At 43.1% G+C, this 24088-nt stretch overlaps 1 protein-coding gene across 1 annotated transcript in view; it reads right to left on the minus strand.

The window, feature by feature from the left end:
* wdr18 (WD repeat domain 18) overlaps positions 1-24088 on the minus strand; it is a 71179-nt gene that overhangs the window by 24638 nt on the left and 22453 nt on the right. Inside the window, exons 5-7 of the mRNA XM_017477719.3 lie at positions 10809-10952; positions 1881-1945; positions 7-131 (exon numbers count right to left, since the gene is read on the minus strand). Of these exons, the coding sequence (XP_017333208.2) occupies positions 7-131; positions 1881-1945; positions 10809-10952 (334 nt within the window). The remainder of the gene's footprint in view (positions 1-6; positions 132-1880; positions 1946-10808; positions 10953-24088) is intronic.

Here is a 24088-nt window from a genome sequence, read left to right on the forward strand (position 1 = left end):
ACTCACCTTTGTGGTTGATGCAGCGGATGCACTGCTTGCTCTGAACGTCCCACATCCTGACGGTCTCGTCATGTGAGCCTGACAGCAGCAGCGTACCGTCCATGGACACGGACAGGCACGTCACCAGGTTCCTGCACACACGAGACACGGATTTGCAATTGAGCCGGTGTCGCTTGGCACGCTTGGGGTGCATTATTTATGCACGTGTATCCCACTCGAGGATGGAGCATGATCACATCACCTGCCTGTGCAAACACTACACATGCTTCAGTTGACAGAAAGAGGACGGCCCTTGCCAGGTAGAATGCTTTTTTTTTTTTTTTTTCCTTTTTCTGGCTGTGCTCAGATATGGCACACTAAATAATATCAACGTGGGTCTAAACAAATGATGGTTCAGGATGAAAACCTGCTCCTGCTTCAAAAGGACCACCGAAGGCATAATTGGCCTTGCTCTCTGGCTTGTTATTATGGCAGTCAGATGATAGAGAAAGCAAACTGTAAGGAAGGATTGTGCATACTGTGCACACTCCAGAGCACCAGAAAGGATAGAAAGAAAAAGAACATCTCTGCTCTCTCCATTTCCGGCCTGCAGCATCCTCAATCACCTCGTGATTGACCAGGGGTGTCACAGAGGTGCCGAAACTCGGTATTCGAGGACTGCTACGCCGCCGTGGAGTCCTTCCACTTTGCCGAAACGATCGTGTCCGTCGCCATCCTCCACTAGACGTCAAGCCATCCTTGCCCAGTGATCTGAAGACCAACTGTGCTTTGAGGTGCGAGTACAAGGGGGCCAGGGACCGGTAGATTCTCTGGAGCTTGCTGCTAAGCGCAAGCGATCCTGCTGGGGTCAATTCATCCGCGCCACAATGTCACCAGCTCACGGTTGCAAAGATGTCTCCAAGGACGATCTGGAAGCCTACGTGGATTCTTCAAGAGCGTGCCGGCTGCGTGTGGATGGTCCGTGACCGAGTGGGTTGCAACCTGCAACATCACCAGAGAGGTCTTCGATCTTCTGGTAGTACAATACTTCATCACACATCCACCAGAAAGAACGATGGGCTGGGTCCAGGGCAACTGTCTGCAGGGTCTCCGAACGAGGCTATCCAACGGGCAGAGGATCAGTTGGATACATTTAAATGTTTACCAGAGTTTGATTGAACATTCTATTCTTTACCTCTCTCCTTCTCTTGAGCCACACGTTTTTATGGAGATGCCAGAGATCCTGACCATTTCTGCACTCCGGATGCCTGATCCATCCGGATGCCCTACCTTGAAGTAGCATGAAATAGTTTTTCCACATGGACGGTCTCGCTGTGGTTGCTGGGACTACGGTTGCTGCGATGGTCTCGGGAATGCAATTCCCACATACGGTCCTGCACTCAGGTCTCCTTTAGTGAACAGTGGACTAGTTCAACAAATACTTCATGTATAAACCATAATGAACTTTCTTTTACTTTCACACTATCCGTCGTTACCCAGATAAGGACGGGTTCCCTTCCTGAATTCTATGAAATTACCATGCCTCAGGCAACTGGAGATAATCTGGGACAGACCATCCATATTTCAACATGGTCACATGACTGCCAGTTACACTGGTTAAAAAAAAAGAAAAAAGGGTGGGGCGGAAAAAAAGTTTTCCCGCCAACAAACACGCCTACAACACATCGGCATGCATATCAGCGTTCTCAGCCTTAGGCATCACTCTCACTGCTTGGCAGCTGTCAAGCAATAAAGGAGCCGTTGGGAATTGGCTTTGACAAAACTGGGGAAAATCTGGGTAAAAATCCAAATAAAAAGTTTGGTAAGATGCTTTCAGAACATCAAAGCAGTGAAAGAGCAAGCTAGACCGCACTGTATGCTAAAAGTGATCGTCAGTTTACCTGTGGCCTTTGAACAGCTGATTGCCTTCGCCATCCGTCTGGAAGTTCTTATCCCGACTTGCAGCCTGTCGATATGAAAAGAAAGGAAGAAAGAGAGAAAACGCAAGAGAGAAACATTTAGTATAAAAGGAAGACAGATGTTGCACTCTCGTAGAACGGGCTCTAAGCAAATGAGCTCACGATCCAGGTACGAAGCTAGCGCGATCCTCGCCTCGACATCCATTAGTTTAAAGTGTGTTTTTTGGCCCTGATCATCTTCTAAACGGGTTTGATCAATTGACTTAATTGCATCAATTAGGGGCGAAAAAGTCGCCGCAGATACATGGGTGGTCCAGATTACTAAACTGCACTGCTGCTGACTCAAATCATAACCCCCCCCCCACTACCACCTCCTTTTGTTTAAATGACTTTCTCAAGGATTCTTAATTAAACATGACAAGTGGAGTTCAAAGGCACGGATTACGCCACAGACCGCGAAAAGTCATTTATTTCCTTTTCATATATGAACGCTTTTCAGTAGGCACTCCGGTCCGGCTAGGATTTAAAAAAAATTTTTTTTAAAAAAATCACATAATTAGCAGAAATGAATCCAAGCATTACATTTTAAACAATAAAATGCATTACAGACATCACGCAAGTTTGTGAAACTGGAAGAGTTTGTGAGAGAGGGTAGGCTGGAGGAAGCCTACCGCAATGAAGGCCTGTTCCCTGCACAAAAGAAGTATCTCAAACAAACGTCAAAATGTTTACCACAGTGTATACATGAACGATTGAGTGCTTAAAAAGACACCGAGGTTGTCCAAAACTACAAAAGAAATCGTCCTTGGCAGGATTCGATTGTGCAGAAAACATTCAATCTCTCAGTATTTGTTGTTTGCGAGTATGACGAGCACAACTCGCGTTTCTCTTAACTCTCGACGAAGATTATTTCAACACCAGCCTAGTTGCCAGGGTTAACATCCCACACTCACTCTGACTCACCAGGCCTGGAAGTCATTATTAAGTTCCGTTTGACGTACCGCCGACTAAAAACATCAACTCCTAGAAGTAACATTGGAGTAACTTGGAGGAACGAGGCAGGGGACACCCTGGACGGGGTGCCGACCCATCGCAGGGCACAACCGCACACACATTCACACACTACGGACAATTTGGACACGCCGATCAACCTATAGTGCATGTCTTTGGACTGGTGGAGGAAACCGGTGAACCCGGTGGAAACCCCCGAAGCACGGGGAGAACGTGCAAGCTCTGCGCACACAGTGTGGAGGCGGGAATCGAACCCCCGACCCTGGAGGCGTGAGGCAACACGTGGTGCTACCCACTAAGCCCCCATCGTGCCCCCACTTTTACCTAATGAACGTGTTGAATCATTTGATAGTGCTACTTGTGGACAAGTACTTCATGTTCTGCTGCTGATTTGCATCTGGTGCTTCTCATCGAAGGGTACAGCAATAATCTGCCAACATCTTTTGGATTCCAGTTTCACTGCTACGGTTTTTCCATCACTGCAGTGTCTTGAGATTCTTTCACCGGGTTCATCACTGACTGCACCAAGATTATCTTGGCTTCAGTTCGTTTGGAAAACATCTGTCTCAAGCAATGAAATCCTTCACTTGACTTGTTTATTGCTTTCATAAAGAAAATAATAAAAAAAAAAAAAAGGGAAAAAAATAAAATGAATCAACCTGAGTTTTATTTGAAGAGGAGGCAAAATGATCTCTGTTGGGTCGACAAGTACTTTATGCTCCACACTTGTCGGTCCTGGAAGCATATCCGTACAGCATGGCCAGTCCTTTTTAATGTAATGAGACCTTTTAGCACAGCTGTTCTATTCACAAATTAAACGACAGTACTTGGTGTATCCAAGCTGCATTGCTGCACTGAGGAAAGGAAAAGGAAAAAAAAAAAAGCTTGATAAATGTACTTGATTCAATTGCGCACACGGTTTCCTCGTGATTGAAGTGAGGTATATTAACACAATTTGTTTTCATACATCCAACATGTAGGCTGATGTGTGAATGGGTGTGTGAATGGGTGTGCGATTGAGCCCTGCGATGGGTTGGCACTCCATCCAGGGTGTCCCCCTGCCTTGTGCCCCGAGTTTCCAGGGATAGGCTCGAGGATGCCCCCGTGACCCTGTGTAGGATAAGCGGTACGGAAAATGCATGGATGGATGGATGGATGAACATCCGACATGATCCGATCGTGTATTTTCACAGCACTCTTACCTAAACTGAGGATCGAACCCAGGTGTTCTACATATTATTCCATACGTTATACATATATCCTGCCGTATTACCACTGCGCTATTCTACCACACATGGCCTAATCGCACGGTTTAAACAGTCAGTACCAACATCTGGTTAACATAGTGGTTTGCACGTTCGCCTCACACCTCCAGGGTCGGGGGTTCGATCCCACCGTGGCCCTGTATGTGCGGAGTTTGCATGTTCTCCCCGGGTTTCCTCGGGGTACTCCGGTTTTCTCCCCCAGTCCAAAGACATGCATGGTAGGCTGATTGGCGTGTCCGTAGTGTATGAATGGGTGTGTGAATGTGATGGATTGGCACCCTGTCCAGGGTGTACCCCGCCTTGTGCCCGATACTCCCTGGGATAGTCTCCAGGTTCCCCGTGACCCTGAAAAGGATAAGCGGTATAGAGGATGGATGGATGGATGGATGATCACGCTCATTCTACATACGGTAATTCAATCTAGCAATTCGAAACCGGTTTAAATTAAGTTTCATATAAGCAGTGACGAGAATGTTGACATTTTTTATGCAATCATGTAAAAGTTTTCAAGGTGAATTTCGAGCTCAGCAGCCGAAAATACACTCAAAACTTTTCAGGCAGCGAAATAGTTGTTGTACAGTGTCATCTTCCCATAAATAAAAGTGTAATTACTAATCAAAATAAATACTCTGAAGTTGACTTGAAGGACAAAATGAAAGTACAAGTACAAGAAAGAAATCTGCCTCCAATCATACACTGATTTTAGTTACTGATGGTAAATTAGTGCCAAGGAACCCTTGGAACATGGGAAAGCATTAGACATGGATAACTAACAACTATTATTCATGTTAGCTATCATGTTAGCTAGCATGATAACTCATGTTACAAACCAGCTGAATGCTACAATCTCTACATAATACCCAGTAACAGAATAATCTCATTCATTTATCGGCTCTCTATTAAAGATATAGTTTAAACACCACAGCCTGAGATTTGAGATCTGGCAAAGATGCACACAGTAGTCGTTTTTGCAACTCAAAGCGCACCTATTATGGTTTTGAAACGCGTCAAATTTTTTTAATGCATGCATCCGAGATCAAAAAACACATAATTTAAATTGCAGCGTTACCGTTTTCCTCCCAGTGTCACAAACGACTCCTTAAATGATCCGTCCTAAAGGATTCGTTCTAAACTCCTCCTTTCAGAGAGCATACTGATTGGTCAGACGTCCCAGTCTGTTGTGATCGGTCTAGCGCCGTCAGCGAGCAGCCGATGAACGCCAGAGGCGGGGTTTTGTGTTACAAACCTACGTAGATTAGTACAGGAAGTAAAGTCTGGAATCACTGACGACTCGATTCAGCTGTTCAGAATCGATTCCTTCTGTCGGGAGTCGATGACTCCGTTTGTCGTGCGCTTAGATTTTTGAAACTTTGCAGACTTTTTACATTCGCAAACAGCTCTATCACACACTACATGAAAGGTAATATCTAAAAAAACAAAGACAAAAAAAAAAAACATAATAGGTGCACTTTAAGATCACAGGAAGCTTTCTGTATAAGCTAGGAATAATATTTGCCTTCCGCAACAATACACAACACCTCCTGACTCTTTCAACCAGACCATGTTTCTAGAACGGTCACATCGGTAATACATGTGGTATTGATGTAAGATATCACATCATCTGATATGTTTTAACACTCAGTTAAGTTCCGATGTGGGAACACTAGCGGTCAAGACTACAGTGGGCCCAGGCTCACTGAAACCGAAAAGAAAAAAAGACAAGGCACTGGACATTATTGTTATTATTATCGTTGTTGCATCATAACACGTTGAGGAATATTACAGCGGTAAAGCACAACGAATTGTCGGAAAGTATGCAACACACGAATCACCAGATACTGAGCTTATAACTTCTCTCTGTTAGTGTTAGACAATGATCACTATATTAGGACCAGCTTTAAAAAGGACTACAGTGTATACTGATGTCTTCTCTCCAGATTAATGAGATGTGTCTTGGAAATAATGTAAGAGATTCAAGACAAATAAAGCGCTCCCCATAATGGATAGCCCTGAGTACAGTGGTCTGGTTCGTGTGTGAGGGAAATATGCCTGAACACTCGCAGCGGTGTCCGCGCTCACACTACGCGGTAACCGTGCCGGCAATTCACATTTAATTCGTTTATTGACCTCCGCCACTTTGGAGTTGATTTTCCTTTGATGTGATTAATGAAAGGAGAACATGAAATAGGTTCAGCTGCGTAAAATGCTCACCCATGAGTGCCCATGCTGACCCCTTTCTATTGCTGAACGTGTCTACAATGGGCACGTCTGGACCATGGAGCAATGGAAGAAGGTGGCCTGGTCTGATGAATCACGTTTTCTTTTAAATCACGTCGAGGCCAGGTGCGTGCATGTCTCTTACTTGGGGAAGACATGGCACCAGGATGCATTATGGAAAGAAGTCAAGCTGGTGGAGGTAGTGTGATGATCCGGGGAATGTTCTTGGGTCCTGGCATTCATGTGCATGACCTACCTAAACACTGTTACAGACCAAGTACACCTCTTCACGTCAACGCTATTCACTAATGACAGTGGGCTCTTTCGGCAGGATGACGCGCCCTGCCACACTGCAGAAAGTGATCAGGAACGGTTTGAGGAACATGACAAAGAATCCAAGGTGTTGACTCGGCCTCCAAATCTCACCGAGGCCCCACCTCACAACTTACACTACTTAAAGGATCTGCTTTAACGTCTTGGTGCCAGTTCCCCCAGCGCATCATCAGAGGTCTTGTGAAGTCCACGACGGGTCAGAGCTGTTTTGGCGGCACAATATTCAACGGTTTTAACGTTATGGCTGATCGGTGTATACACGTCTTCTTTTGAGTTCTGATATTAGTGACGTGTTGTTTTTTTTTTTTTTGCAGGTTTTCAACCCTTTCTAGTCACGTCATCGATGCTGACTCATCCGAGACGCATGAAAACGCCAGGTGTTAACGCCTACCTGTCTCAGCTGACCACTCGTGATCCAATCACGAGACACAAATTAATACCGGGTGTAAACACCTTCAGAGAGACTACAATTAACCAGGAAGCCGCCTCTGTAACGCTTTCAAATGGTACGTTATACGTCCGTGTGGGTCGAAAGTGTACACTAAACTGTGATCTTTGTCCAGCGGTCCTAATTTCCAGCACAGGCCTCAACCAAACAGACAGGAAAAAGGATCTCTATAAAAGTAAGCATCCGATATCATAAACCCGAGTATCATCCTGGACCCTTTTACTGATTCAACTGAAAATTCCCTTTGATGCCGTCTTCCTGCGGAAAGGCGGCTTGAGGTGACAGCACATAAGAACCGAATCTTTGAGGGCCAAGGCTCTGACATCCTTCCTCCTTATCACGATGTACGCTTTTCTGCTCGTGTCTTAACCTTCACACATCAGAAAATACCCAATGCAGGGAAAACAAACAAACTGAAGCAGTCTTTCATAAGAGGTGAACCTGTCACAGTGAATCAACGCTGAAGGAACACATGAAGGACCTGTATGCTGAGCGTACTCCTTCACCTATTCAATTAATATTGCTCTGGAATGAAAACAGCAACAGTTTACAGGACTTGAGCAATTCCTCAAAATTACCACAGATTTTCCGCAGATTTGGGCCAAGACGCAATTTTCCAGAGTTGAAATCTTGCCAGTTCACGTAATGTTCTACATAAAGAATTTTTTTTTTTTTTTAAAAAGCACAAAAATTTTCGGCTGCAACGATCACGCGAAAAACTCGGCGAAATCCGGTACGGGCCGGTTTCTTGAACGTTCATGAAAGGGGTCTTGTGCGTCCGGGTTTTTAACCGCCGTGGTGCTTTGTAAAGCATCGCAGCACGGGAAAATCCTCAAGACAGCGTCGTCGATGCTTCCCAGTTTCTCCGCACGACGACAGGCGGCGTTTCTGTGAGGCGGAGAGAACGAATGTTTGTCGTTGCTATAACGCGGCGCTAACGGGAACGGACCTGTCTCGCGGACGTTCCGCAACAAAGCGCCGTGGTAGAAGCGGAAACACACGTGCTGTTAAACGGAAATAATTCGGGTTGTCACGGTAGCGATACCAGTAAAACTCCACGGTACTCTGTACCAATTTCGGTACCAAAGCAAAACACAAAAACATGCTAATTGAGCAACACGCTATTTTATGAATAAACTTAAATCTCGATATAATGTATGTATTTTTTTAAAAACGCCATTCTGTATACTTCAAGTCGTGCATTATTAAAGCTACGAGAGTTCTCCAGACAAGAGCAGAAATGTTTCTCTGACTGATATTAAAGACAAACATTTCAGATATATCGCTCGTCAAAAAGCCTCTGGTGTATACAATTTGTCAACCCCATCATGCCCCCCCCCCCCCCCCACATTTATTTTACCCCAATAAAAGTTAAAGCATTAGCTCTTTAATAAGGACTCCTGACCGTATTAGCGTCAAACGCGCGTATGCTAACCATGAAGCAAGCAAAAACAAGGATTTTTCTTTTTTCGCAATAATACACTGGAATTAAACTATTCTACAACATTTAGAATGCAACCGCTACCATGATTTTAAACTCGGCTGCTTGAATAAATACCGCGGGGAAGCAGCCGCTCTTCCTGAAAGCACGGGTACACTACCCGCACGGATCTTTAAGGGGCGCGGCTTTTACACACTTTGCAAGAATAGCGGCGAAAGTGGAAAACGAGCGTTCGAGAGAAACACGTGTACAGTACTTCGCCTACTATATAGTAGGTAAGTATGCGGTTTCGGACGTAGCCATGGTGACCGGTGGAGCTGCTGATGCTTTGGCTCCAATGTCTTCTTGTTGCACCCATGAAACGTTCCCACCTGATCACCTGTCAGGGTTGACCCGGTACTAATGAAAATCTGGTACCGTTGACTGTTTTTGAGTTTTAGTACCGACTTGGTACCGAAGCAGACGTACACAGAGCGGTAACAGCACTCTCCTGGTGTCATGCAGCACTCTCCTGCATGACACCACTCCGGCATGTTTGCCCATCGGACGTGCGATGTAAAGTCATTACTTCGCCGGAAGTGATCGCTACAGGATCTCAAGTCGTTTAGAAAGAACCAGAAATAATAATCTCATTCCATCCAGTAATTATTCTGAAAAGATCTCTCTCGAGTTTTAACTGCAACTCCGTTGCGAACGCAAAAATACAACGAATGGGTACACGAAGCGCCGTTTCTCCATCCGACCCGGAGTCATTACAGTCCCGCAAATTTGAGTTACGCGGTGCGTGCGGTGTGGAGTTAACACCCGAATTTCGCACACCGCTATTCAGACCTCAGATGTACCTACGGACTTGGACGCTACTCAGACATTTTCACGGGAGTCGGGCAGGGCGGAACACAACGCTGTGGGCATTGTAAATGCGATCGGAAATCAGCGGACAGCCAGTAGAGGCCAATATTAAGTATATAAATATGACAATCCATTAATCCTTGAATGCAAGTGTTTGTGTTTAAAGGTGGTGGTCTAGATGCTAGAGAAGAAAAACAGCTCAGAAACATCTGCTCCAAAAAGTAAATAAATAAATAAATAAATAAAAACCCTGGCAGCCTCTGAGGCATGGACTACACACAGGAGATTTTAATAATCTGAATGAGCCATGCAGAAAATCTACTTAAATACCTGTGTATCGTGACCGCGAACACGAGGGACAAGGTAAGGTGAACGAATACAAGGAACTTTCCTCGCTGTCATGGATACGCTGGAATCGGCTAGGGACTCTGCTCCTAGCCGACAAACATGCCAAGCCCCCCCACTTCTCCCTACCCCCTCCCCTAGACTCCAGCCTCCAGCACATACACACACTGTCACCTGATTTCTCAATACACACAACACAACTGGACTCAATCTCCTCTGACCACTCTATAAGCACACACTAAACATATCCTCTGTGTAGTACTGATCGGTATTCTTTGTTCCTGACGCTCCAAGTCTTGTTTATTGATATTGATATTCTGCTATTGTCCTTTGGTTTCTTTGATCCTGGATTCCCTTGTTAATTCTGATCGCCTGACCATTACTAGGTTACGCTGGTTACGTTTTTGTCTCGTGATTTTGGATTGTTTGCTACCTGCCCCTTGCTACTTTTTGGTCTTCTATGATCCGCCACGCCTACTTAGATCGAAACGTGCAGGCTATTTGTTGGTACCTGGAATAGTGAAGGCTACAACAGGAGGAAAAACTTTCTCTGACAAAGCCCCACAGTTATGGAACAGCCATCCAATTAGTGTTCGGGGACTCAGACACAGTCTCGGTGTTTAAGTCCAGGCTGAAAACGTAATTGTTTACTCGAGCTTACCATGAATAGTATTCCTTTTACACAAAGTACACAGTCTTATCCATCACGGGAAAGTAAGCATACCTAATAATCTCTCCCTCTCTTTACCTCCCTCTCCCTCTCTCCTTCTGTCGAGCCACACATGATTTTACACACCGTCCCGTTTAAATAAACATACTTTCCGCTTGCATCCGCGCAAATATCGATGTGACTTCCGACACCGAATAGGGCCCACAATTACTGATAAACTGAACCTTTTTACACCATGCATGTGTAATGAATTATACTGAAATATGACATTACATTCACATGGAAACAGATGAACACGTAGCTAGTCAAATTAGATAACAATTACACTTACCGTGCTACAGAGGGACACCTGAAAGATATTTCCATCACTTCCTCCACAGAACAGGAAGTACTCACAGGGGTCAAGGGTCACTGACATGATGCTGACGTCAAAGACGACCGACAAAAGCATCTCTCCAGAGGAAATTTCCCAGAGCTGTAAGAATACACGAGGAAAGACATGTCGCATTAATCTTTTACTGATAAACCTAATTTATACACACAGTAAAAATGATTTCGACAGAAGTTTTATTACGTACATTATTATTATTATTGGCATGACCACAATTAATACTTCATGAAGCCTTCCTTGGAGCTTCTTCCTATAAAAGTCTAAGATGGTTAGAGACACATGCAGAAGGTTCTTGGACCCCTTGCAGAACATTTCTCTCTCTGGTAGATGTTTTCGGTCCGCTCGTGTGAACGATTCCCTTTCGAATCAGACCACGGGGTTACAGAACCTGGGTTTCGTGACCCCCGCGATCACGTCTCGCTGATTCGGATGTTCGTCTGTGCTCATTATTATACTGAAAGATCCATCTGGCCTAACCTCCTGGCAGACGCAAAATACCCCGCAACTTAGCAGAACTGACACCGTCGTGAATCTTCCCAAACGCCTTTGAACCACCAGCTGCAAAACAGCCCCTAAAAGAGCGACGGTCCGCGTTCAGGTGCTTTTCCTTGTACGCACTCCCCACTTTGAACTATGGTGGACGATTTCCACTCGGTAAAAGAGTGCCGGTAATTCTGTAACGCACTTATTTCTGAGCTGGGAAACGTTTACGCAAACAAACAAACCAGATACGGAGACAATAAACCAGACTCCCATCGCGCAGGGAAGACATGAAAGGAAAGACCCCTCTTCTATCACCTTGGAAGACTTGGAGCGATAAACCATCTGATACTGAGGACAATAAATATCAGTCTGCTCTGCATTGCACATTTCTGTTCCAACCTGTTCCCCCAAATTAATGACTCGACAGATCTAATTATTTAGAGACGATAATACTTTTGCCAAGAACTTTGATGGTCGGTCATTGCGCCCTGAGCCAATATAATATAGGCTTAGAGGAAGTGCTGAGGAGGAGGTTTTAAAAGTCCACAGAAGGAATGCGGCTTATCTCACAGAGAGGTAGGTTAAGGCCATTCATCCTCCTTTAATCCAACTCACAGACTACCTTTTCAAAGCCAACAGACAGCTCACGGAGTTAAAAGAAATCCGACACACGTAGATAACTTCTACCGGGTAATGATTAATAAGCATAAATGGCCCCGTTGGAATTACTCCCTGCCCTTTCCTGTTGACCTTTAATCATGGTATCGGATCCTCGTCTAGAGGGCTGCACCCCCGGTGTGAACGTGTTCTTCTAGTTTGCGATCGTGTTCTAGCGTTCCCTCCTTGGCTCCCTTTCCACGATTCAGAGTGACGGATGGGCCATCATAAAGGAGACAAACCGACCATAAAATCAAGCCGGGATTGGACTAATAATTGGACGAGATCAGTGTGACGACCCGGTCGTAAAACAAAAAGTGCTGAAGTCGAGTGGAAAAAGAACGTCCGTGTCTTTCGCCCCATGAAAGACGCACGATACCTTTAAGCGGAAAGCTGGGAGGAATCGGGATTCAACAGGAACAGATACCGAAAACATTTAGGTCATTTCTAAGGTTCTCAAACTTTTCAGAACTATAGCGCCCCCCCCTCCAAGCCTCCCCTATCACGTAGCACGCTGCCCTCCATATTGGAGGAGACCAGGTATAATGATTATCTATTCTATATAAAAGCTATCGATACATAACCTAATCGATCATCTGTTTTGTAAGATAGATCGAAAATGTTTCAGAACACTAGAACTACTTTGTACAAGAGAACTAGGCTGTAATAACGTGGACTATTCTACATGTAAAACATGTCGCATTCCATTCGTCCCGCGTTCTAAAAACAAACATTCGCATACGAATGATGGAAATTGGGAGGAAGGGCGCGTCTCGTTATCCATGACAGTGTTAAATCTCCGGCTCTCGGCCCCTCACTGAACAGAGCAGAGCAGACGCAGAGAGAGGTGAGAGTGCGGCCGGAAAGCAGGACCTCGCGCTTACAGGACAGTACTGCTGATATTTGGAAAGTCGTAAGGTTTGTCCAAAAAGTCTCTAGATTTGTCAATAGGTGCTTTTTTTTTTTGTGTGTGTGTGTGTGTGTGCAAAAAAGTCGCTAAAGGGGTCTGAAAAGTCGCCAAGTCGTCAAGACTGGTACTGCACTGACGGCTAGATAACAGGCAGGCTAAGCTCCGCCTCTCCCCGGCAAAAAGAAAACACACAGGGAGAGAAAACGTGGAGTTTTTTCATTTACGTACATTCTATTTAAAAAGCAATAAAATACACCGAGTGCACAAATGATGCCTCGTGTGTGTTTTTTTTTTTTTTTTTCTTGAAAACTATTTGCGCCCCCCTTGGCTGAGAACCACTGGTCTAATGGGCCAAAATCATTTAGCACTTTACCGTCCTATTTAAAGAAAGCTTTTACTTTTTTGCCATTAGGCAACTTAATGAAACTTAATTTATATATAATTTATATTTCATTTCTCTCTCTCTCTCTCTCTCTCTCTCTCAGGTGTGGGTGTGGCAAGCCGAGGTGTATTATTTTCCCACAGCTGCATGATCTGCAGTTCCTCCAGATGTTCGTCCACTTATCCATCAGCCAACTGTATAATAAATGAAACACTGTAATCTTTTGCCAATGGTTACGACATTTAATTTATTAATGAGCGGCATGTTGCGCATGTTATCGGTTTAGATTTAGCATGGTGGAACGTCGGAGAGACGAGTTAGTTCCTGTTCTCACTTATGAACAGTCATTCCCTCGCCCGCATCTCCTTCCCCTCTACTCTCGGTCTTTCTCTCGCAAAAAAACACAGCCTGTCATTTCACCAAGAAACCAGGAAGCATAAACTCGTCTGTCCTGAAGACTTTCTCATGCTGGGAAAATCTGCAAGACATTACTGAGTGACTGTTACTGAGACTTCCACAAATGTTAAATAAATGTCTCCTTTAAAAAAAAAAAAAAAAAAAACACAACCATGGCACATCAACAATAAGAATTACTTTGTTAACATTTTTTTTTTTTTAAAGAATTTATATACACGTTAGATTACGTGGCGCGTCCGCCGTACAAGTCCCTGTGTATGAACCGTTACTATAGCAACAACAACGTATTAGAACGAGTGCATTAACATTACCTGTTGTTCATGTTACAGCTAGAACTACGGTCCGAGCCATGCTGTTATACAAAAACAAATGGACACCTTCTGACCAATCAGATTTGAGAATTCAAGTCTTCTGTGTATCCGGTATAAACGGTGATCGTACATGTCAAAACAATCGGTTTGTAATTGCTGAGTTACTACAGACGTCTAAATACTAAAGTTTTCTCCCAAATGACGTACTGTGCACTTACACTATGCACTGTGTACTCTACCGTCTAGTGTATGGATTTCAGAACGGTAACATCGTCTTAAAAGGAACTCTAACGGTTTTTTTACTAACCGGAAGTATGAGCCGCTTCCTAGTCGACGGCGCGTGACGTCATACGCGCGTAACCTCACGACGCTAGCTTTAGCCTCATACCCAGAGTCAACAACAATCACTTTCTGCAGTTTACTGTTTATACACTTGGTTATATATGGTCTTATATAATTGGACAAACAGTTGTAGAAAGTTTTAGTCTGAAGTTTATAGTTGTAACACTCAGTTTGTGGATTTTATTTTAAATAAACGAAAAAAAAAAATGGTACTGAAAGTTTGCGCCCCCCCCCCCCCCAAAAAAAAATCTGTTTAATCGAAATAAATAAATAATAATCTGCCAACTACACGATTATGAAAATTATCGTAAGTTGCAGCCCGAGTCACATCTAAACGGTACTACTGAACGGCGTATATTGCGGAAGTTGACAGTACCGAGTGAATTTTTCCCTTCATTTCAGCAGAGGTGAAATACTCAACCCATTTTTTTTTACACTGTCCAAAAGTACAAACTTTATCTGTGTAAAGCAAGAGATTCATTTGAATAATTCGTTGTGACTGGAACATGACTGAAATTTAAATACGAGACAAGCCAGTGCTTCACACACAGGATTCTTTTATAAAAAAAACCAAAAAAATAAAAAATAAAAAAAAAACAACTGACTGTCATTGGCCTTTGCTGGCCAGTAAACATACAGCACAATGGATACACACAGGCTACATCTCAAACTGCGTATTATTCTTCTAAGTAGAGATGATTTACCAAGGCAAGACATCATGAGTCATTGGAGAGGGAGAAAAAGGTATAATCATTTATATTTAAAAAAATATAAGCATGAATTTCAAAGCTAAAATAACAATAATCACTTGAGACGTGTTTCATGAACACCTGAGGAACGGCACAAAAACTGATTTTTTTATTTATTTATTTTTTTTTAAAGAAACTATAATATGATCGTAAAACAAATGGAAGGTTATAGAATTACCATAATGAGAAAACGTAATAATATCGGCACATCCATAAAAAGGACAGGGCTTAACGTGATGGTTGGGAATAGCTCTGCTGCCTCTAGCCAGGTTCCGCTCGACAGTAAAGGTAATGAAGGAAACCTATTTATTCCCCATTCATTAGGTCCTCCGATGGTTTGACTCGTGTGACCTCTGGCTCGGATGTAACAAACTACATCGGACAGAATCGTTCATCTACGGCGACGGACACGCATCCACCACAGCCGACGACACTGAACACCAGACACCCGGCTGATGACGAATGTGCGGCAGCCAGGAGAAATTAAACCCCAAAATTATTCAGCTGATTGATGAAAGTAGCTGGCAGCGACACTCTGGGAGCGCGGGACAAACAGAGGAAGGCTTGCTTTGGAGAACATTGAGACTTGACCAAAAAAAAAAAAAGTATGAAATTACTTACAGGTGCATATAATATTTATACTGACTCACCATATGTGATCTAATGTAATAAATAATACATGTCAGGCAAACCCAGAAAAGGCAGAATCGAAGAGGAATTACTGTTGAATCTGAAGGTGCACACACAAACGGTACGGTCGTTCCACGTCAGTTCAGCCAGGGTTGTTACTGCACGTCTCAGATTTCCAGACTCCTTCTTCCTGTGTTCTTGACAACACTTCAAACGTGTTTCACACGCTTTCGCAGGATTCTACTATCGAGGCGTGTCAACCGTGCACATTCCGAAATGTATCCGGTAATTATGTTAATATCTTGAATTCTATTGGTTGTTCAAAGCTTAAATTTTGACACACAGTCAACGAAATATAGAAGTTCAGGGAAAAACTACGGCACTTAGCATCTGTGTCTATAAGCCACTGGTATCGCAAGGAACCGTGCACTTTTTTTTTTTTTTTTGACATATTCGGGACGCCATTAGAAAACGATAGCCTTCTGTGGTGTCTAAGCATTTAAACAGATAGAAAACGTCTGCCAGATTTCATGTGGCTAGGAATAATATTTCTGGGGATATTAAAGTTCCCGTATTATGCTATATAAACGTGCCAGATTTTGTTTTAGAGGTGTCATACAATAGGTTTACATGCCTCCAAGGTTAAAAAAAAACAAAAAAAAAACACCACAAACGTTCTCATAATTTACATTGTAGCGTCACAGCTTTCTCTCAGGGTCACAAACGACTCGTTCAAGGACTCGTTCACTCTAAACTCCGCCTTTCAGAGAGCCTACTCTGCTCTGATTGGTCAGATGTTCCAGTCTGTTGTGATCGGTCTACCGCTCACAGCGCGTGTCGGAAAGGAAACGCCCACAACCGTATCAAAATTTCAGCTCGGTAATAATGGCGCCGGTTTTACCTTATCGATTTGAGCCCGAGTCCGATAGCGGTACATCGGAAGGGCAACCCGAACCCAGTCGCAAGTACGAGGAGAACAGGACGTTTCTCGGTGGTAAGTTTGCATGTAGTTTGGGAACAACGCGAGTTAGCCGGTTAGCAGAGGCTAGCAGGCTAACAGCTGTGCACTGTTTGTACACGTATACAACACAAAACTACGCACTTGGAACACTCGTTAGAAAATATCCATCCATCCATCTCCTATAGCGCTTATCCTTTCTTCAGGGTCACGGGGGAACCTGGAGCCTATCCCAGGGAGCATCGGGTACAAGGCGGGGTACACCCTGGACAGGATGCCAATCCATCACAGGGCACAGTCACATACACATTCACACACACTACGGACACTTTGGACACGCCAATCAGCCTACCGTGCATGTCTTTGGACTGGGGGAGGAAACCGGAGTACCCGGAGGAAACCCCCGCAGCACGGGGAGAACATGCAAACTCCACACACACAGGGCCACACACAAGGCCCGACCCTGGAGGCGTGAGGTGAAAGTAGAAATTATATACATAAATAATTCATCATTCGCACGGGTTGTGATCCAGATGTGCAAGATGGTCCAAATAAAGTGGGTACGGCCCCGTCTTTAATGGATAACCGTTTCGCAAGTCCCACGTGGACCTGAGAAGCAGTCATCGGTGAAATGACGGGAACGCATGACGAGACCTGAACTGCTGTGGTATCGTTTTAAAACGAACTTTAACCACTGACGCTTCGCATCCTCGTGCTCCAGGAGTCCATGCGCAGTGGTTTTGCTTTTGCAGCGCAGAAAACGACGTCTTCTAGACATGAAGGCGACTCTTTCAGGACGCAACTACTGCAGTGTAATGTTTGAGGGCGGGTCAAAGTACACGCTGTCAGCGAGCTGCCGATGAAGACCGGCGGTGGGGTTTTGTGCTACAAACCTACGTGGGTTAGTACAGGTAGTAAAGTCTGGAATCACTAACGAGTCGTTTCAGCTGTTCAGAATCGACTCCTTCTTTTAGGAGTCGATGACTCTTTTCTTCGTCATTCCTCGGTACGGAAAAAAAAAAAAAAACGGAGGATTTACACAAATCAACTATTAGTACCGAGCGGATTGATGTTTATTCTCGTATATAAGCGTTCTTTCAAAATCTTATATTATTATATAATATTATTAAACAAGAAGATCAAGGTCTAAAACTACAATGTAAAGCAACTGAAATCATTAGAATGGTTCAAAAAAATAAAAAATAAAAAATCGCAAAGATGGTCCATGTAAGATTTATAACCAGCCAGAAAAAGAAAAGGAATAGCAATGAATGGGGCAGGTGCCTCGAGTCGCTCACCAATCATGAGCAATCGGGCATCTCGGCGTGAAGGCTAAGCAGCTTTGGCAACGTATACGCACTCTGAATTCTATCTCACCTCTCCAAATCGGAGAGAAACATGATAGTATGAGGCTGTCGGAAGCCCCGCTGCGTGCACGAGAACACAAGGAAGGCCGAGCTAAAGCAAACCGGCATAATCACCTGTGAAGCAAGAGTGAGGGAAAGCCAGAGCAGCATAATTGCCTGTGAAGGAAGAGTGAGCGAAAGCCAGAGCAGCATAATCATCTGTGACTGGATCGAGAAAAATCGAGCTTCTTCATTACATTCATAATTGCAATTTGTAATAAAGTAGTAAAGTAAGTTTTATACTTATACAATCCCAACATCTGGCAGGTTTTCAAAAAAGCTCTCAAAGGACATTCTGGGAGTCATTTATTATCTGAGCTTGTCATGTCACTGTAGATATGATGGATCATGGTTTGCTACAGTCACGCGCATTTCAAGAAATACACTGATAGGGATGCGGTATAAATAAAACTGACAAATAAAAAATATTTAGATTTATACACATATACATACATATATATATATATGTGTGTATGTATACATAAATATGTATGTATATATATATAAAACTTTGATTATATATATATATATATATATATATATATATATATATATATATATATATATATATATATATATATATTACACATACGCACACATACATATATACACACATAACATACAGACAGATATATATATATACAGTATCTCAGTGGCAACCTGTGAAGCTCTGGTGAACTCCATGCCCAAGAGGGTTAAGGCAGTGCTGGAAAATAATGGTGGACAAACAAAATATTGACACTCTGGGCCCAATTTGGACATTTTCACTTAGGGGTGTACTCACTTTTGTTGCCAGCGGTTTAGACATTAATGGCTGTGTGTTGAGTTATTTTGAGGGGAAGCAAATTTACACTGTTACACAAGCTGTACACTCACTACTTTACATTGTAGCAAAGTGTCATTTCTTCAGTGTCGTCACATGAAAAGATATCATCAAATATTTATATATATATATATATATATATATATATATATATATATATATATATATATATATATATATATATATATATATATACACACACACGCACACATACATACATACACATATATATATACACACACAGACATACATACACACACACACACACACACACACACACACATTATATATACATATATATATATATTTCTTTTTTATAAAAAAAAACCCCTTACTAACTGGGTTACAGTTTGTTCTACACAGACTGTGGCAGCTCTGATCTATATGCATATAAATGTCATAATTTGCTCTTGGGTTAATGCAGGCTGTAGTTATATACAGTTGATCAGATCGACACTCTTCTAGGGCTGAGAAATCGCTAGGTGTCTGGGACAAACGCTAGGTGTGCAGACACTCTCAAAATGCTCGATGTTCTCCACACCACTTTTCAAAAGAGTAGTTCTTGTTTAACAGCTTGTACGATGTGATTCTGAAGATTCTGAAGTGCAGTTATGTTTCTACAACATACAAGACATCTCATTTATCCGGCTATGCTTTGGGACAAGCAAAAGGGATGTACTCTGCAGTCCCAATCCCTAATGACTGCATTCGTCTGGCCTTTATCAAACCTGATTGCACCTCTCCTGTCACTCCTGCTCATCTGGGCTCCCTGTGAACATCACCAATGTTCCAGGTGAAAAATCCAGTGTGTACTCGGTGATGACCGAGAACACTCGCTACCTCGAGAAGCACCTGTGTGTCTACTTGCCCAGATGAGACCTTCTAGCCACACGTCTGGATGGTAGAAAACTCATTCCTGCAAACGCTCTCAAAATCAGTCATGGTTAACAGGCTTGATTACTTCACCTAATCCTCTCACAGCAACGCTGGCACGAAGTCCAAACAATCTGTATCCCACCATGAGGTCACACATGTCCAGAATGCACAAGTGACGGAACAGCACCAGCTGCATCGGTTTATCATTCACGGCAATCTATCTCCAATTAATTAGCAGCCTGTCAATTAGCGGTAATACCATTTCGGTTGTACTATTAACGTCAATGAACACACATCAAACATTTAGGGGATGTACCCAAATTTAAAATGGCCCCGATTTACTAATTTAATTATTTACTAATATTTGTCGACCAAGTGTTAACAGTTCATAATCGGAACTGCAGCACCTTGTTTCCGAGAGATAACGACTGAAAAATGTATGTTAACTTATCAGAAATTGTCCCTATATCACCACAGGCCTGAATTTAGGTGACAAATACGCATCAATAAAAATCTATCCATCCATCTTCTACCGCTTACTCCTTCTTCAGGGTCGCGGGGGGACCTGGAGCCAATCCCGGGGAGCATCGGGTACAAGGCGGGGTACACCCTGGACAGGGTGCCAGTCCATCGCAGGGCCAATAAAAATCTATTCTTCGACAAAAGGCCACAACATTTCCCTCGAAAATGATCCATGTTGTTATTTGACGTTTACATGGACTTGTGTAGGTGTGTATACCTTCTACAAGGCAAAAATCATACACGCTCCTTTTTTTTTTTTACTTTAGTGAATTTACGCAGAAATCATTTACACAGTCAAGCTGAATCCGAAATGGCTTTCTATTTATCCACTATATATGCTCACTACATAGGGTATTAACCAGCATAGTATTGTGGAACCTAATTAGAGAACCGAATTTCCAATTAAAACAACAACAACATGAGAATCTGCAAAGACTAGAGAAACTGGGGTAGTTCCTTTTGGAAGGCAGCTCACTTTTAAAACACATACTTTGCTCGTTTTTTTAAATTATTATTATTATTATTATTATTATTTAATCAGAAAATTGATACCTAATTGAAAAAACGTACGGAAATGCGGCAAATTACTTACAACGGTCACGTATTCATCTCAGAAGACTCGACCCGAGTGGCTGTACCAAGGACTGACCCAGAGGGGCGAATACGTGGTGAATATTTAACCTTTCTGGCACGACAGAAATGTTTTTTTGTTGTTGTTGTTCCCCCCCCCCCCCCCCCCCCCCCCCGCTCCTTCAAATGTTAAACATATTGTGTAAATCAAATGGTAGCGGTGCATTTCAATTCCAGTCTTTCGACAAAATGTGGAGGCACTATATGTATACAGGTAACCTTTCGTACATCCAGTGACAATGAGAGTCATTCAGCCAGAGAGTGCTTTAACGGGCTTGTGTTAGAGGACACAGCAGAACTTCGGTGATGTGTACTAAAAGCCTAACGTGGTTAGACTAGGAATTTTTTAAAAAATAAATAAATAAATAAATAAAATAAAATAAAATTCACCTGTAGAACAATGACAAAGCCAGGAATAAGTTTCAGAGGTACTGAATTATTTATTTTTTTTAATCACCATGTGATCTGTACAATTATATTATATGGATAATTTGATACGTTCATGCATTGAGGTAGATGCCAGACAGAAGCAGGAGCAGAGTGGTGGCATAAATTTGCGATTTAATTATTTAAGCCACCTACCGTCATCCAATCTCGCCACGTTAATAACGCAGTGATACCGAATATTGCTATGGCTGTGAATCGGACGAGGCACGAGGCCGCAGGGTGAGTGCGGATATTCAGTATAAAAACAAACTAGCGAGGACGATATTGCTTTTATACACCTTCTACCGCTTACTCCTTTTAAGGGTCACGGGGAAATCCATCACAAGGCACAATCACATACACACTCACACACCCTTTCATACACTAAAGACACTTTTGACACGCCAATCAGCCTACTATGCATGTCTTTGGACTGGGGGAGGAAACCGGAGTACCCCGGAGGAAACCCCCGCAGCACGGGGAGAACATGCAAACTCCGTGCACACAGGGCCACGGCGGGACTCGAACCCCGGACCCTGGAGGCGTGAGGCGAACGTGCTAACCGCTAATCCACCGTGCGCCCCTACAACAGTTCCATAAACATTTCGGAAACACAGTATGGCCAAACGTCCTGTTTATTTTTGGTCCGCTAGCGGAAATAGTTCCCGAAGAAGCTACCCTCACTTTATAGCACGTCGGTTAGCTAGCTAGCTAGCTAGCAGGCGCACACACTGATTTGTACATTCCTGTTAAAGGCGCTTCTGATGAAACTGGCTTCCCTTCGTCCTTTTCATCGTCAACTGTCTAGCGTTCACATTTTAAGTCGATAGTCCTATTCCTAAAAAGTTCATTCGTCATGTCCAGTGATGATGTTTCCAACACTACCGTAGGAACAGTTTCAAACTAGGAAGTGGAATTTTATGTAGCGAACACACACAGACTAGCAGACTGATACACACAGTGACGCGTCCCAGTTTGGCGTGTAGTAAATATAAAACACTCTGAGAAGACCGCTCGACCAATCAAATTAGTAGACCGGAACTAACTGTTGTATAATCACTCAAACGAGATGTTAATTGTGGGGAATTTATATTTAATCGTATAAATCCAGAACCATCTTTCTCTACTTTAACCTTAAGTACTTCATTGGCAGTCATCTCGAATCCCTATACTCAGAGTGCAGCTAGCGTGACGGTAGCTTTCAAATAGAAACAGGAAAAAAAAAAGCACGATCCTGATTGGTTAATTCTGCTTCTCACCATAGCACCAGCCCATAAAAAGTAATGCTCTAGTTTGCGTTGGTAATGATTGCTTCATTGACCTTTTATGAACTTCAATATAATACATTTACTGCACAATGTTATTTGACACCTATATAATAACAATAATAATAATAATAATAATAATCTGTGCTGTGTTATGTTAACCACCCACGCCTCTGCCTATAGCTATGGGTCAAGGGTTACAGGCAATCCGACATATCTGAACACAAGCGTAGTTTATAGAAAGTTCCACGCCATACAAAATACACGCAATTCCCTTAAATCCAGACCATCGGAAATGATCCAAGCGTGACACGTACTGTTTTCCCCCACAATATGTTGTTTCGCTGGCGGATAAGAAGCTTAGCGAAGCCTTCAGACCAACGGCGACAGCACGCCACCACCCTCAATCAATCACAGCAGTCTCTGGACCTTCCACATAGACATTTAATCTATATAGTATTGACCTTATTCCAAGTGACCGACAAAACCCCAACCACCCAGGAGAACCAGCTTCAGCGCAGGCCGTAAATATCTGGACAGTGACGTATTTTTTCATTGTTGAGACTCCGTACTCCAAGTCATTGGATTCAGAATGAAACGCTAATTATATTGGCATAGTGTTTAGCTGTAATTCAGTGGTATGTCTGGGAGTAGTTACAGACTGCACTACACTTTACGAGCATAAACCGCTACATACGTAAGTAGAAATACAGACACCGTACAACTGAATGGATTACTGGTGATCCGATTTCATTCAATCAACAGCACTGACTGTCAGGTCGCATTCATTACACGGCAAGGAGGATTTTACAGAGCTTTATCATAATAAATAAATAAATACAAGAGCCGGAGGAGGAGGGTGCTTATGTTCTTGTTGAAAATTAACCTCCTGAACTGCTTAAATAGCGGAGAGCCTTGTAAATGCCTGGCGAGCTCTCATTCAAGTCACCGACTACTCTGTGCAAACAAAATAAAATGGCAAAGGTCCACTACGGCGTAAATACACGGATGTCGTCTCATACGCCACGCACGTCAGAAAGATAATTCTGCAATTTGGTCTCTTTTAAAACTATATTACTATACTGCAAGTTAAAAAATCATTCTCGTATTTAACAGGATTAACGGGATTAACGGTAGTGGGTGTGCAAGTCGTTAAATATGTTTATAAATATTTATGTCCCTTGAGCAGTTGACACTACGAGCTGAATACCACTACACAAATCAGTGAACACTACACGTGCCAGGTTGTTAACGACTCCTGTTGAAGAGCTGACGGAAGGTATGATGAACACAGGGCCATCTATAAACGAGATTAAGTTTAAGTTCGGCTTAAAGAAGGGATCGCGACAGTTGAAGCCTCGTTATTTCTGTGCGTTCAATTCAATTTGATTTGTAGAGCGCTTTCAACAACGGACATTGTCTCAAAGCAGCTT

This window comes from Ictalurus punctatus, chromosome 10, assembly GCF_001660625.3.
Source record: "Ictalurus punctatus breed USDA103 chromosome 10, Coco_2.0, whole genome shotgun sequence".
In the NCBI taxonomy this organism is placed as follows: domain Eukaryota; kingdom Metazoa; phylum Chordata; class Actinopteri; order Siluriformes; family Ictaluridae; genus Ictalurus; species Ictalurus punctatus.